Consider the following 15,396-nt stretch of genomic DNA (forward strand, 5'->3'; position numbering starts at 1 on the left):
ACTACTTTTGTGGCAACACAAATAATTTTCTGTCCTACACAACATCCAATTATTTAATGCTGTCACACCCACAAAATAATTATAGATTTAGCTATCATCTTTTGTGGAAGCATTTTTAGTTCACTAATTCTTTTTTTACTGAACATTCATCAATGTTCTCTCATAAAAAAAATACATTTATAGAGAATATCTTAACAAGAGTGCAGATAAAACTGTCATAATAGAATTGTCGATTGTAAAATCGTTATTGTAATATTTTTCACAGTTGATAATATAATATTTAACTTACATTAAAAAAAATAGAGTGCTCATGTTCAAATATTTCACAACACTATTCATTTTGTTATTATTACTTAAAAATTGGTTATAAGAACAGCTCCATTGATAGAATTTTAGAAATATGTAAACAATTTAGAAAAATAAGCAAAATAGAAAAATATTAGAAAAGGTGAAAAGCATCTGTGCATACATGTTGACTGACGCTTTATAAACTGTGTATAAATTGGTTATGCATAATAAATTTTAATTAGTTAATTTTAATTTATTAAAATACTAATAATTTTGGATTTAGATACCTATATAATAATATATATATATCTGAACCAATGAGGTTGCTTTGCTCTAAACCTATCTGTAAAAACTGAGTATAAATACCAAACCGAGTATAAACCATCGTGGGTTCAGAAATGCATCCATCAATACCATCACTATCTTATACAATAAAAGGAAGACTTTAGTCTCTCCTCCTCGTGAAGCCACATCATCAAAGAGGGATGAACATTTCATGACACGTGTCGCCACACTAAGCATTCTTGCGATTTTTGGCTGACGCTTCTCTTATTTCTCTAACATGATTTGGACTTTTTTAAAATTATAGAGATGGTCCAAACGTTCCCTTTAGTAACCGATGCTAGCCTAATTTAAAGAATGTGATATGGGCTTTTATTACAATAGATAAAGTTGGTTCAGACATTGTAGAAGCACTCGCCTTTTATTAAAACGAAAAGTTATGATTATTCTATATCTCTGTTTTCGAGCTGTTCCTCAGCCTTTTATTTTTTAGATAATACATTTGTTTAAGTCTTTCGTTATCAATAAATATATTACAACCAAATGAAGGCAAAATCACACATAAAATATAACAGGTATAATGATCACAAAAATAATATCACTTTCTTTCAAGAAATTTTCATTTTCAAATTTATAAGTATCTTTAATTTACTAATACCATAAAATGAATTGTAAATTCATTTAAGAATACAAAAATGCAAAACAAATAAGTATTCTTCTATTTATTGTTAGACAAAACTGCTTCCACAAAATTAATAAATCAACTATGCACACAGTATATTAGCCTCCAACCCGTAACAAACATAATAATACAATTCATCCACCATATTCGAAAACCAGTAAAGGAAAAAAAAGAAAACAAAATGGGATCAGCGAATTCAGAAAACAATTATAACTCAGACGAAAGTATTGGTAGTTGTGAAGGAAACTCCTCACACACAGACCCAACCATCTATTTCAGGAACCTCGACCTCCAATATTTTGTAGAAGAGCCACTCACTATGCTAAATAGTTACAAAATTTTAAAGAATGAATTTTTGGCTACTGGCCATCCAAGGGATCACTACATCTAGGGGTTACATCAATACTTCCAGCACCGCAAATCTATCGAAGGACTCAACCATCTTCGTCAATCTGCAAATGGAAACTTTGACAACGGTACATATATTTATGGTATATTAATGTTGTGCAGAGGCGATTTCGGTGAGGGAAAAAAGTACCTCGATAAGTTATCATGGAAAACTAATCAAGTCAGAACTACGCAATGTTTGACCATGATTAAGAATTCACTAAAAGAAATCAGAGTCATTTTGAAGACAAAATATTTAACAAATACAGCCACAATGGAACCCCTAACTGATTGCCACAATCATGACATGGACAGCGCATGCGAAGATTGTTATTACTTTAAAAGGATGAACGAATTTGTTGACTACATTAGCACGAAAAAACAGTAAACAAACACATGAATTTACATGTTTCTTTTGGAACATTAACTTTACTTAACCTTTTACATTATACTATATTTACTTTTGTGCAGCTTGGAACATTGACTTTAGTTAATCTTTTACATTGTACTACATTTACTTTTGTCCAGCTATCAACTATATATTATATTCTTATTATACTAATCTATGAAATCACTTACGGTACTCCTCTTTCGCCTAATCAGATAAAAAATAAAGTAACACAATACTGACAATAACCACTATCAAATAGATTAAACAGACCAATTTTAACTTATTAGAAAACAAAATATACAAAGAACAAAAGATCCGAATACGCGCCGGTATACCCCTAGTGGTACAATAAAACTCAAACTTCACCTTATCAATACGTAACGTTTTCCTCTCAATTCCGTATCCAATCTGCAGAGTTTTTTTTTATTGTTTAAGAACAAAAAGAAAAATATCGAAGTTGACTTTATGGTTTCTTAATTATTTATAGCACCGTTCTTCTTCCCTATCTCGTGCTTAAGACCCCCGTTATTCCTCTCCATCTCTCTTTCCCCTCTTTACAGATATATTAACCTATCATCAGATGATTAATAAACACTAATTAAACAAATCTTTAGATATCAAACAGAAAATGGAGGTTAAAGAAGAGACTAAGGGCAGTATAAGTAGGGTTGAGGCTAACTTGCCTCCTGGGTTTAGATTCCACCCGAGAGACGACGAACTGGTCTGCGACTACTTAATGAAAAGAACCGTTCGTAGCCTCTACCAACCAGTTGTCTTGATCGAGGTTGACCTCAACAAGTGCGAGCCTTGGGACATTCCTCGTAAGTTTGTTTTTGCTTCTATTTTTCTTTTTTGTTTTACACATTTAAATTAGGGATCCAGAATAATATGACGCTTATATATGTGTGTGTACACAAAGAAATTCTCAACTCATCAATCATATAGTTTAACCGTTCGATCGTAATTAAGCATGTTATAATGCGTAGTTCTTGTTGCCAACATGATCTGTGGGTTGTTTCTTCCATATTACGAGTACAAGATCATCATATGTTGACAAACCAACAAAACAAAGAAATAAACAAAGTTCAACTTGCGAGCCACCTGCAAATTAGCATATTTTCTTACTAATTTGTTGTGAAAAAGACTTTTTAACTGCACAATTATTGATGGCTGTCATACACTCACTCGACGTATATATTAAGCTTTTTTATATTAAAAAAAATAACAATGTTGTACAATAAAAAAACAAAATTTTTTAATCATGCATACGTGTTGAATGCCTATTCGATGCTTGGCAATTGGGAACCTGGTTCGTTAAGATATGATGCGGATCGATTTTCATTTGGATATTATTGAATACATCATGATCATCATCAAGATAAAGACATTAAAAGATAAAAAAAATTCCGAAAGATTTCTCATTTTCTCTTTATATCTTATCATAAAATTTTCTCATTATATCTTATCTTAAAATATCCATTATATATTAGAGAAAATACCCCTCCTTATTAAATACTGAAATCAATTAATATATGTGAAATGCAATAAAAATAGCATTCAACGCCGTTAACATTTTGAAAACATCCAATGCCTAACTTCTTATCATTTACTAGTATATAAAAATGTCATCTTCTTTGTACAGAAACGGCGAGAGTGGGATGTAAAGAATGGTATTTTTACAGCCAAAAAGATCGAAAATACGCAACGGGAAAACGGACAAACCGAGCTACGGCCACCGGTTATTGGAAAGCCACTGGTAAAGATAGATCAATCCACAGAAATGGTAGTCTTGTGGGCATGAGAAAGACACTTGTATTTTACAAAGGTCGAGCTCCTAAAGGTCGTAAAACTGATTGGGTCATGCATGAGTTTCGTCTCCACGGAACATTTCTTCACCACGCTCCTAATCGTCTCAAGGTATTAATTGTTACTCAATATAGTCATAATATTGTTTCGAGATCCATATCATAAGATCACGATTCACTTAAAGCTTCAATAATTTTTTTTGTTTGGTTAGTTTATAGTCATATATATTTTGGAACGTAGTATATGTTTCTTGGATGTAAGTATCAAATTAAGCATGAAGCAAGCCCCCAGGGGATGTCACAATCATATTATCCCATGACTTATGGCAAAAGTTTTGACTTTATTTTTGTTTCACGTTCAACTTGAATGTTATCTATCTTTTAAGGGATTTTGCTGACGATTTTACAAAGATTTATTTGTGGCTTAACTAAGATGATCTTTGACTCGGCACAAAAATCTACTCTCTTAACCATATTTTGAAAAAATGTTGACTTTTATGGTCTTATTATTTGCTGGACAAAACAGGAAGAGTGGGTATTGTGTAGAGTTTTTCACAAGAACAACAACGAAGTCGACAGAGACAACAACATGAGAAGCTGCTCAAACCAAACTGCTTCTGTGTCGATGGACTCTTACATCAACTTCGACCATCACCACATCATCAACCAGCAAGTGCCCTGCTTCTCCAATTTGAACCAAACCAACCAATCCGGCTTTGTCTCCAAGAACCCCAACCCGTTGTCCAAATCTTCCTCGGATCAGATGGTTCTCAGGGCTGTGCTAAGCCAACTCACTAAGAGTGGCAAATAATCACAGAATTACGGAGAAGGAAGCTCAGAGAGACAATTAACCGACATTGGCATCCCAAGCCACAATGCTTGGAAGTATTGATCACTACCAAAAATATATGATTATGCAAATGAATCTATATTGTTCATAACTGAAGCCATTATTTATTTACACCTCGTGTACACTGTTATAATTATATGGATTAGATAATAACATCATATTTTAAATTTAAATAGTTCAATATTTTTTTTAAATGAAAAAATATACGTATTTAAAACTCATTTAAAACTCGGAAGAAGCAAACTCTAAAGAAGCAAGCTTTTAAGAAGAATATACAATTTTACACAAAACAACTCATACATTCAGTTTTGCTGTTTTTTTTTTTATCAGACCAATATTTTATAATTTAATTTTCATAAAGTTCAATGTTGCTATTAGTCAGTGTTCAAAAATGCGGCTTACGCGGCCGCCTATACGGTCGGGATACGCTATGCGGCCATGTAACGTATACGGAATTCATCGTATACGGTTTAATATGCGGTTTGTTAAAAAACGGACGTAAATACGACGAATAATCCGCTTATACGGTGGTGGCGTCTAGGCGTTTACATGTTTTACGTAATTAATGAAGTTGAATAAAAAAAGCTGAAAAACATAAAACTACGTAGTTTAGCTAAAGTTTTAAGTTGTTAACCCTAATTAGCAATTCAGTTCAATTTATTGTATTCTGAAGTCTATACCACAGAGCCCTGCTAGGCTGCCACCTTCACTTTGCCTCTATCGCTTTCTTATCTATCAAAGGTTTTTGTTTTGATTTATGTTCTCTTCTTTTTTGTTTCTCTGCACATGTTTTTTATTTATTTTGAAGTTGTAAAGTACGATCAGTTTTTTTTACTAGTTACTAAAGATTTGTTTTTCCAAAAACTGCAGAAAATCATTCAAGAGAGATATATGTGCTGGGTTGAATTACATTCAAAGGAATATTCAGCCAATCATGACTATCATTGACCAAAGGATTGAGGGTCGATTTGACAGTCCTTTGCATTTGACGGGTTATTTCTTGAATCCTTACTATTTATACAAGGATCAAACCATTCCATTACATAACATTGTGCTCACAAGCTTTTTCAAGTGTGTCAGTGCTTTTATTGCCGACGACCTTTCGAAGCAATGCAACGTCATCAATTCTGAGATTAATAAGTACAAGAACAAGGAAGATAATTTTGGGACACCATGGGTTGTAAAAGGCTGTGAAGAATTTAAAGATAATTATGATCCATGTATGTTTAAAAATTCAAAGCCACTATATATTTGTAGTTTTGTTTGATATAATTTGTGTAGTGGAATATATTGTTTTGTCTTGAATCTTGTACGTAAAGACAAATGTGAATGCATAAGAAATAAGTGGATTCCGTAACGTTTTCACTTTAATAAATTAAATAAAACAGAAAACACTAATTGTTTTGTTTTCTTATTAGTTGAATGGTGGAACACTTACGGGACGTCAGTGCCTAATTTGCAAAGAATGGCAAAGAGAATTTTGTCGTTGACTACTAGTTCATCAGGATGTGAAAGAGCTTGGAGTTCTTTTGAAGGGGTAATTTTTTATTAGTCTACGATTCTAAAATCTTTTCATATGTATTGATGATTTTGTTTTAAAAATGCAGATACATACAAAAAAGCGAAACTGGCTTAGTACAAGTAGAATGAATAATCTTGTATTTGTCCAATTTAATACAAGATTGTTGAACAAAACAAAAAAACAGAAGGAGAAGAACATTGATATATTGCTGGCTGATGATGCTACTCATGCTCAAGAATGGCTTGTTGAAGGTGATGATGGAGAGCATGAATCAGCTATGGGTGTAGGAGCTGGTGATACAGAAGGAGCAGCAGATGATGATGATATGGCTGATATTAGAGAACTGCGTGATGAAGATTTTATTTCTGATACTGAAGAGGAAGATTTTGCTGGTACTAATTTGGAATCAGATGAAGACCAAGTTCCAAACATGTACGGTGAAGAAGAATATGATGATTAAACTTTCAGTTTGGTTTATTTTTTTAATTTTAGTTGTTCTTTTGATTTGAGTACGATGATGTTTTCTACTTTATTTAGATTTTGAATTATTATCATCTTTTAGATGTTGGTTATTTGATTTTAAAAATTTAGTATTGAAAGCCTTTTGTTCTTTTAATACTAATATTATTTTATTTCATATCAATCATTAATAATATATATCATTAATCATTAATGTATATATATATATATAAAATTATATATATAATCCGCTTAGGCCCCGTTTAGACGTCCGCGTATACGGCTAGGCGCTAGCTCAACGCACAGAGAGCGCATAACATATTTTAGAACACTGCTATTAGTGTTCACCAAGATTTTGATTTTGATATATCTATTATAAAACTCAAGTAAGATAATTATTTACATACTTATTAACTTTATTAATTTGGATATTAGAATAATGAAAAACATTCAAACTGGATAATTTAGCCTTGTTCAAAATTTAAATAATTGTGTAATTTTTTAAATAAAATCTTATAGTAAGGCATTTATCCAAATATCCTCTAATAAGTAAAGTAATATCCACTCGACTTTATTTTGATTTGACTTTTACGAGAGAGAGAGAGAGAGAGAGAGATAGAAAACAATAATGAGATTCATCTGGAGACCTGATTGGGTAAAAACTCCGGCTGTTATGTTCTGTCCGTTGATGCTTCGAAAAGATCTTTTTTCAGAAATAAATCAATGATTTTTATGACTCGTTTGGTAAAAAATAATCACCTTTTTTTGCCCAAAAAAGCATAACTTGCTAATAGCTCCGTCATTATCCTACGCCCACCGACCATTCCTCTCCGTCGTCTTTCTTTCGTCATCCGCCGCTTTTTTTTTTTTTACCCAATTCGGCATCGATTTTTCCCGGCAGCGACCTTCCATCTCCGTCGCGTTCTCGTGAATTGCTGATTCCCACAACGAATTTCAGGTTTATTCATTTTTCAATTATTTGATTATTGATTGATTTCGAGCTAGGGTTGGTGATTGAGTTCTGATAATTCGTTGTGTAATGGATGATTTTAATATTATTAGGAAGTTTCCTCTTTTCGTAAGACGTAATTCACGAGGTGGTGGTGTTAACTGAGATTGTTTTGTGTGTTAATTCGTTTTTGCTTATTACTATACATTTCAGCGAGCCCAATGTGTTTTTTTTTTAACTTTTATTACAGGATTTAGCTTATTGTCTTGGTGATGGTCTTGTTTCCATAGCTCCACACGCTTTGTCATAAAGTGTTTGAGAATGGCTCAGGGAGAGCATAGAAGTTTTCCTCAGCCAGGACAAATGCAGAGTTCTGCTTCTGTTGTTTCGTCTCAGCCTAATATGGCTAATGGTGTAAACCAAGATGGTATCAGATTGCGGCAGGAGATGCTGAACAGAATGTAAGAATTGTTTGTTTGTTTGTTTGTTTGCCTATGCTGTTTTGGTGTCGCTCTTGCTTGGTCTACATCACATTAGTGAGTGTTCTAAAAAACGGCTTAGGCACACATAGGCATCCGCCTAGTCGGCAAATCGTTTTTCAAATCTGTTTTTTTTTTTTGTTTTTTGTTTTTTGTTATTGGGATAGGTGAATTCTTATGGATCCATCCCGAGAGGGAACCGGACATAATAATTTTTCATCATCCAGCTTGAGCAAGAATGAACCAAACTAAATTAATACATACAAATATATATATATGTTATACAGAAGTATTTAATATGTAAAAAAATAATTATCCGATTCCAAAGTTATTGCAACTAAAGATTCTTTATTGCTTTAAAAAATCGGGCCAAGCGCCCCCCTAAACAAAAATCCCCGATACAGCACTTATGCACGGCTTAGCGATTTCTTGAACATTGCATTAGTGTATGTGGTTAGTGCATATACCACTTAGACATTAGTAGTTTACTGTTTTTTTTTCCAACGTCTGCTTTGCTATGAGGATGAAACACCCATCTAATTACCTAGTACTTGGGGTTTAGTTCGGTAATGCAGCTGAAATAACATCATTTTTTTGTTGAAGTGATCTAATGTTTGTTGTGTATATGGAAAAGACCCTTATTTACTTGATATATTCTTTCCAGCTACGTTTGGTTACAGCAGAGGCAGCCTTCAAAGACTGATGATGCCTCCAAGGCAAAGTTATTTGAGGTTTCAAAACGGTTAGAAAATGCAATGTACAAAACCGCTACCTCAAAGGTGCCTCCTGTTTTGATCTTCTCATTTTTACAGTCTGTGTTATATCTCATAGAAGCTTTGGTCATTGTTCTTGATGGTACTTTTTTTTTGTCACAGGAGAATTACTTAGATTTCCAAAATTTTGAGGCTCGCATAAACTCTATTCTGAAACAAATGTTTGGTCCACGCCCTGCTAATCCCTCAAGCTCGGTCGGTATGACTGTTCAGGCAACTGAGGTTTCAACTGGATTGCGTCAAAGTTATACAGCCACCCCTATGGTGGATACGAGCACCTTCAACAGTAATAACAACTTAGCAGATGCAACAAGGGTTATGCCAACTACTCGCATGAATGGAGGTAATGTCAGTAAGATTCTGCTGTATAGACCTGTAAGTTTGTACTGATTCTTTTATATTTTTACAGGTTCAATGATTAGTGGTCACCAGCAATTATCTGCGGGGTTTTCAGTTAGTTCTACTGACAATGGCCAGATGATTCCTACTCCTGGATTTAACAATACTGCTAATACTGATGTATATCAGTCTCATCAAAATGGAGATGGAGGCAATCTTCTGGCTGTTGGGAGGCAACATGCTGCTGGTTCAAATGACCGTATGCAATACAACAGTGATCACCAGTTGGGAGGTGGTTTCAGGTCAAATATGCACCAGAATGCGTCTGGGATGATCAATACACCTCAAAGTTCTGGTGTAGGGATGAGTGGGAATAGTTTTCACCTTGCTAATGGGCACATGAGCTCTGAAGGGGTCATTAGTTCCACTCATTTTTCAACTTCATCCCAACCTTTGCAGCAGCCTGTTGATCAGTTGCAGCAGGTGTCACATGTTCACAGTAAATACTTCTAATTTTTCCTATGCTATTTGAATTTTTCAATGCTCTCTTGTTTAGTCTATGTAACTCATAGTGGTTGGTACGCTAACTGCATTTTTTTATATTTTTTTTTTCATCTATCTGAAGGATACTCAATGAGCAACTCTGATACTTTTGGGTCTGGGAATCTCTATGGCTCATCTGGCTCAATGGGAAACACTGTGGATATGAATCCTATGCGGAGAGTTGATGTTTCCTTCGGTAATAATCAGTCATTGGAAAAGACTCAATTGATGAAACGTCACCTACCTCAACAGTTTGAGAACGGGAGTTTCCAATCTTCTTCCAGTTCCAAAGAAAATTTGGCTCAGGTGGGTCATCATCAACCATTAGAGAATCAATTCAACCAGCAAGCTCATCATGGTCAGTACCAGCAACAAGATCACTTGTTGAGCAATAATGCTTACAGTCAGTCTCAACGAGCTTCAAATTTTGTTACTCAAGTTAAGCATGAACCTCGCACGGACTACTATAATGAAGCTTCTCAGCTACAGGCTATAAATCAAGTGGATCAACCCAAGTCGCAAAACCAGTACACCCAGAACACTGTCAAGGACGAGTATGTTGGTGCTCAGAGTGCACCAGTTTTTAGTAGCCAGCTAAATAATTCACAGTCTCATCAGACGCAGCAGATATCACAATGGAGAGATGTGAATAACCTCTCAGTTGGAGTGCAGCAAGTCTCAAGTCTAAGTCAGTGGCGTTCACCTCCTCAGAACTTGACACAAACATCAAAAGATTCTAATGGAGAGAGAGAAAGGTTTGCGGTGAACTCATGTCAAAAATTACCTATGCTGCTTGAAGCTACTAATGATAGTTTGTGTGCAAGAGAATCTGCAAACTGCCAAACTGTTGGTCCACCTCTCCCAGGAGAAAGCAACACATTAAGTAAACAGCTGGATGTAGTTTGTGATTCAAGTTATATAAATCAGAGGCGGTGGCTTCTGTTCCTGCTACATGTTCGCAAATGCAATGCAGCGGAGGATACCTGTGAAAGCAAGTATTGTTTCACTGCCAAAACGCTACTGAAACATATCAACTACTGCAAGGCACCTGCTTGCTCGTATCAGTATTGTCTTCAGACACGGAAACTGATTCATCATAATAAACACTGCGGGAATGAAGCGTGTCCAGTCTGTGTTTATGTCAAAAACTTCAAGGAGAAACAAAAAGAGAAGATTGCTCTACTCAGACAAGCTGAGCCTAGTTTAGATCATAGACGCAAGGAAACCTTTCAGTCTATGCGTGCTTCTAGTGAAAGAGACTCTGAAGCTCCATCTGTTGTTGATGATCTGCAACCTTCTCCTAAGCGTGTGAAAGTAGAGAAACCTTCTCAATTTGCTTATCCTGACACACACAGCCTCCCACAGAGAAGATCTGTTGGTGTCGGTAAAGCTCATTTGTCAATGAGTTTGCAAGAGAAGTATAGTAGTCTACAGAGTGATGTGCCGATGAATGCAGATAGTTCTGATTCCCGTGAGCTGGAGAGGCCTGTTTGCAAAGATACCTCCATGAGAAGACATGGTGGAGACTCTTCACTGAATGGTGAAACTGTTTATTCACCAGAAACAGAGAAATCAAAACGTATGAAAGAACTAAGCACACCTAAAGAAGAGAAAGTGGAACAGTCTGTAGCTGCGTCTAATAGCGGTAAGTCAAAGATCAAGGGAGTCTCATTGATAGAGCTGTTCACTCCAGAGCAAGTAGAGGAGCATATCCGCGGTCTTCGTCAGTGGGTAGGCCAGGTAAGCTTTGCCAAACTCTTAGATGCAACTCTTGTTTGATAAGAAAGATTTACCAAGAAAATGTTTTCTTTATGTTGTTGTCTGAATCTTTATTTCAGAGTAAAACCAAGGCAGAGAAAAACAAAGCAATGGGGCTCTCCATGTCTGAAAACTCCTGCCAGTTATGTGCTGTTGAAAGGCTTGCATTTGAGCCAACACCTATATACTGCACACCTTGTGGCGCACGTGTCAAAAGAAACGCTATGCACTACACTGTTGTGGTTGGCGAGTCACGGCACTATGTTTGCATCCCTTGCTACAATGAAACGCGTACGAACACTGTGACTGTTGATGGAACTCCTGTGCCGAAGGCCAGGTTTGAGAAAAAGAAAAACGATGAGGAGGTTGAAGAATCGGTACGCCTCTTTCAGCTTTTTTTGAAGCTATGCTGCTTTACTCTCTCTCTTTTTTTCTGTTTCTGATGTAATGATTATGTGCAGTGGGTGCAATGTGATAAATGTCAAGCGTGGCAGCATCAGATATGTGCTTTGTTCAACGGCCGTAGGAATCATGGGCAAGCTGAGTACACTTGTCCTAATTGCTATATACAAGAGGTGGAACAAGGAGAAAGGAAGCCAGTATCACAAAGTGTTATTCTGGGGGCAAAAAGTTTGCCAGCCAGTAATCTTAGCAACCATTTAGAACAGAGGTTGTTCAAGAAACTGAAGCAGGAAAGACATGAGAGGGCTAGGGTTCAAGGAAAAAGCTACGACGAGGTAAATTATGCTTATGTTTCTTGCCACATTCAACCATATGATGTTGATTTATAGAGAGAAATATCAAGTTGGGTTTACAGAAAGATACAAATAGCTATTTAAGACGTGAATCCAAGTAGAATCGTCTGTAATATTTCTCATAATTTGTAATAACATAATTATTCAGACCGCGAATGTTAAAAGACAATCCATCTACATGTTTAGTGCAATATTGTCTTGTAATGTTCTTTCCTTACATAGCTAAGTTTTAGGAAGATAACGATCTAGTTTCTTTCTTTATTGATATACCAGGTCCCGGGAGCAGACTCACTTGTTATCAGAGTTGTTGCATCTGTCGACAAAATATTAGAAGTAAAGCCACGCTTCCTTGACATTTTCAGAGAAGAAAATTACTCACCAGAGTTTCCTTACAAGTCTAAGGTACAACTTCTTGGTTCTTATCTTCTAATTATGTTTTCCTTCTACTACAAGATGCCTCTTGACTATCAGCTCCTATGCTAAGTTACATGCAATTTTCTTTCTTGCTTTCAGGCCATTCTGTTGTTTCAAAAGATTGAAGGTGTTGAAGTTTGCTTATTTGGCATGTACGTCCAAGAGTTTGGAACAGATTCCGCCTCTCCCAATCAGCGGCGTGTGTACCTTTCCTATCTAGACTCGGTTAAGTACTTCAGACCTGACGTTAGAACTGTGTCTGGGGAGGCCCTCCGTACTTTTGTATACCATGAGATTCTGGTAAGCTATTTTTTCTTTTGATCCCAGTTTTGCTTCCAGGCCCCTTGTGTTGCTTCAAAATTCTTATCAACAATGGCCTTGTGGGGATTGGCAGATTGGTTATCTTGATTACTGTAAGAAACGTGGGTTCTCAAGCTGCTATATATGGGCATGCCCTCCTCTTAAGGGTGAAGATTACATTCTCTACTGTCATCCTGAGATTCAGAAAACGCCAAAGACTGACAAACTAAGGGAATGGTATGTAATAATATTTTACTTGTTTTTTTTCTCCACCATGATGCATAATACCAATTACTTTTTCAGGTATTTAGCAATGCTAAGGAAAGCGGCCAAGGAAAAAGTGGTTGTGGAATGTACAAACTTCTATGATCATTTCTTCGTCCAGTCTGGTGAATGTAGAGCTAAGGTGACAGCAGCAAGGCTGCCGTATTTTGATGGGGACTACTGGCCAGGCGCCGCAGAGGATTTGATAGATCAAATGAGCCAAGAAGAAGATGGCAAGAAGTCCAATAGAAAAGTAATGCCCAAAAAGGTCATATCGAAAAGGGCTCTTAAAGCAGTTGGTCACCTGGACCTTTCTGTTAATGCCTCAAAGGATCTCCTGCTAATGCATAAAGTAAGTCTCTCTCTGTTATGCTTTTGCTGAAGAAAGAGATGATATTATAGCCACCTAAGGTTTCATTGCTCTTTCTTCTCTGTAGCTCGGTGAGATTATCCTCCCAATGAAGGAAGATTTCATCATGGTTCATTTGCAACATTGCTGCAAGCATTGTTGCACTCTCATGGTGTCTGGACATCGGTGGGTGTGCCACCAGTGTAAGAACTTTCAGATTTGTGACAAGTAAGTTCTCACTTTTTATTTGTTTAATACTTTAACACAACTATATTAATTTTAAATTCCCACACTGCTGTAGAAATAGCTTAGCCAAAAGACTTTTCTTTACTGAACTAGTAACGTTGGATCATTCTAAGAGCTTTCTTCTTTTACTATAGGTGTCATGAAGTGGAAAAGAACCGTGTCGAAAAGGAGAGACATCCAGTCAATCAGAGGGAGAAGCATGTACTATATCCTGTAAGTTTCTAATCTGTTTTAAGACATTTGGTTTAATCTTCATGTTGGTTTGGACAATGAAAAGATTTTGGTTCTCTGCAGATTGCTATTGAAGATGTTCCTACTGAAATCAAGGACAGTGATGACATCCTTGAGAGCGAGTTCTTTGATACAAGGCAAGCTTTCCTAAGTCTCTGCCAAGGAAACCATTACCAATACGACACACTGAGGCGAGCAAAACACTCTTCCATGATGATTCTCTATCATCTCCACAACCCAACCGTCCCTGCATTTCCAACGGCGTGCGCCATCTGCCAGCAAGAGCTTGAACCTGCTCAAGGCTGGCGCTGCGAGGTTTGTCCTGACTATGAAGTTTGCAGTGGTTGCTACTCAAAGGGCATCAACCATCCACACAGCCTCATTAGCCGACCATCTGGGACTGATTCTGTGGTACAGAACACACAAACTAGTCAAATCCAGACAGCACAGGTAATTAAATGTCTTTTAAAAATTGCTTCTCCTTTTTCCTCATTTGCTAATACAGTTTTTGGCACTTGCAGTTAACAGACCTGCTGCTACACGCGATGACATGCTTCACGGCGCAGTGCCAGTATCCAAGGTGTCGCATGATTAAGCTTCTCTTCAGGCATGGTGTTGCATGCAAGAACAAAAACTCCTGCGTTCCTTGTAAGAGAATGTGGGCCCTCTTAAGAATGCACGCCAGAAACTGCAGAGATCCACAGTGTAGAGTACCCAAATGCAGGTACGTGAATCTAAGCTACTTAGTTCTACTAGTTAAAAATGACTTTTCTTCAAGAAAAGTTGATGATTTTTTTCTAATGATGTGACATTGTGACAGAGAGTTGAGAGCTCATTTTAGTAGAAAGCAACAACAGGCAGATTCAAGACGCAGAGCAGCTGTGAAGGAGATGGTGCGGCAGAGAGCCGCTGACGCAGCAACCTCCACTTCTGACTGATTAACATAAAGACAAACATGTTCTATCTCTCGTCTATGTGATTAAGGGGTGGTGCCTTTTGAGCTCGTGCTTAGAAGAAAGGTGCAAATGGAGAAAATATCACAGAGGAAAGCCACTTTAGGAGGTCAAGAGCAAACGAGACTCTCTTACACAGCTACTACTAATTTAGGTTCCACAAGGAGGTACATAGTTAGATGTTTTATTATTTACCTGGTGTATTCTTAAGCTACAGACGAATGTGTATATGTGATTTTGATTCAAACTTTAATGAATCCTATTGAGTTGTTGGGTCTTAACCCACTCTTTTGATCCCTTCGTTTTGGCAAAGCTATAAGCTAATAAAATATGTGAAAAGAATGTCGTTGTAAGTGTGTAAATAATAACTTTATTTG

General features: G+C 36.4%; 3 protein-coding genes across 3 annotated transcripts; all 3 read left to right on the top strand.

Annotated features, from left to right (window-relative positions):
- Positions 1–2,421: 2,421 nt before the first annotated feature.
- On the top strand, positions 2,422–4,860 carry LOC106399855 (NAC domain-containing protein 21/22-like). The gene is made up of 3 exons (XM_013840299.3): positions 2,422–2,851; positions 3,673–3,947; positions 4,362–4,860. The coding sequence occupies exons 1-3, from the start codon at positions 2,659–2,661 to the stop codon at positions 4,644–4,646; spliced, it is 753 nt and encodes a 250-aa protein (XP_013695753.2). The 5' UTR covers positions 2,422–2,658; the 3' UTR covers positions 4,647–4,860.
- A 759-nt stretch (positions 4,861–5,619) lies between these two features.
- Positions 5,620–6,667, top strand: LOC106398173. The gene is made up of 3 exons (XM_013838765.2): positions 5,620–5,905; positions 6,104–6,222; positions 6,293–6,667. Exons 1-3 carry the CDS (start codon positions 5,620–5,622, stop codon positions 6,665–6,667), a joined length of 780 nt encoding a protein of 259 aa, XP_013694219.2.
- A 574-nt stretch (positions 6,668–7,241) lies between these two features.
- Positions 7,242–15,316, top strand: LOC106399466 (histone acetyltransferase HAC5-like). The gene is made up of 17 exons (XM_048753014.1): positions 7,242–7,624; positions 7,866–8,076; positions 8,759–8,873; positions 8,970–9,210; positions 9,277–9,705; positions 9,832–11,489; positions 11,588–11,884; positions 11,969–12,244; positions 12,536–12,664; positions 12,776–12,976; positions 13,071–13,213; positions 13,280–13,592; positions 13,678–13,817; positions 13,970–14,048; positions 14,130–14,516; positions 14,588–14,790; positions 14,887–15,316. The coding sequence occupies exons 2-17, from the start codon at positions 7,937–7,939 to the stop codon at positions 15,002–15,004; spliced, it is 4,869 nt and encodes a 1,622-aa protein (XP_048608971.1). The 5' UTR covers positions 7,242–7,624; positions 7,866–7,936; the 3' UTR covers positions 15,005–15,316.
- Positions 15,317–15,396: the final 80 nt, after the last annotated feature.

Source organism: Brassica napus, chromosome C3, assembly GCF_020379485.1.
Source record: "Brassica napus cultivar Da-Ae chromosome C3, Da-Ae, whole genome shotgun sequence".
In the NCBI taxonomy this organism is placed as follows: domain Eukaryota; kingdom Viridiplantae; phylum Streptophyta; class Magnoliopsida; order Brassicales; family Brassicaceae; genus Brassica; species Brassica napus.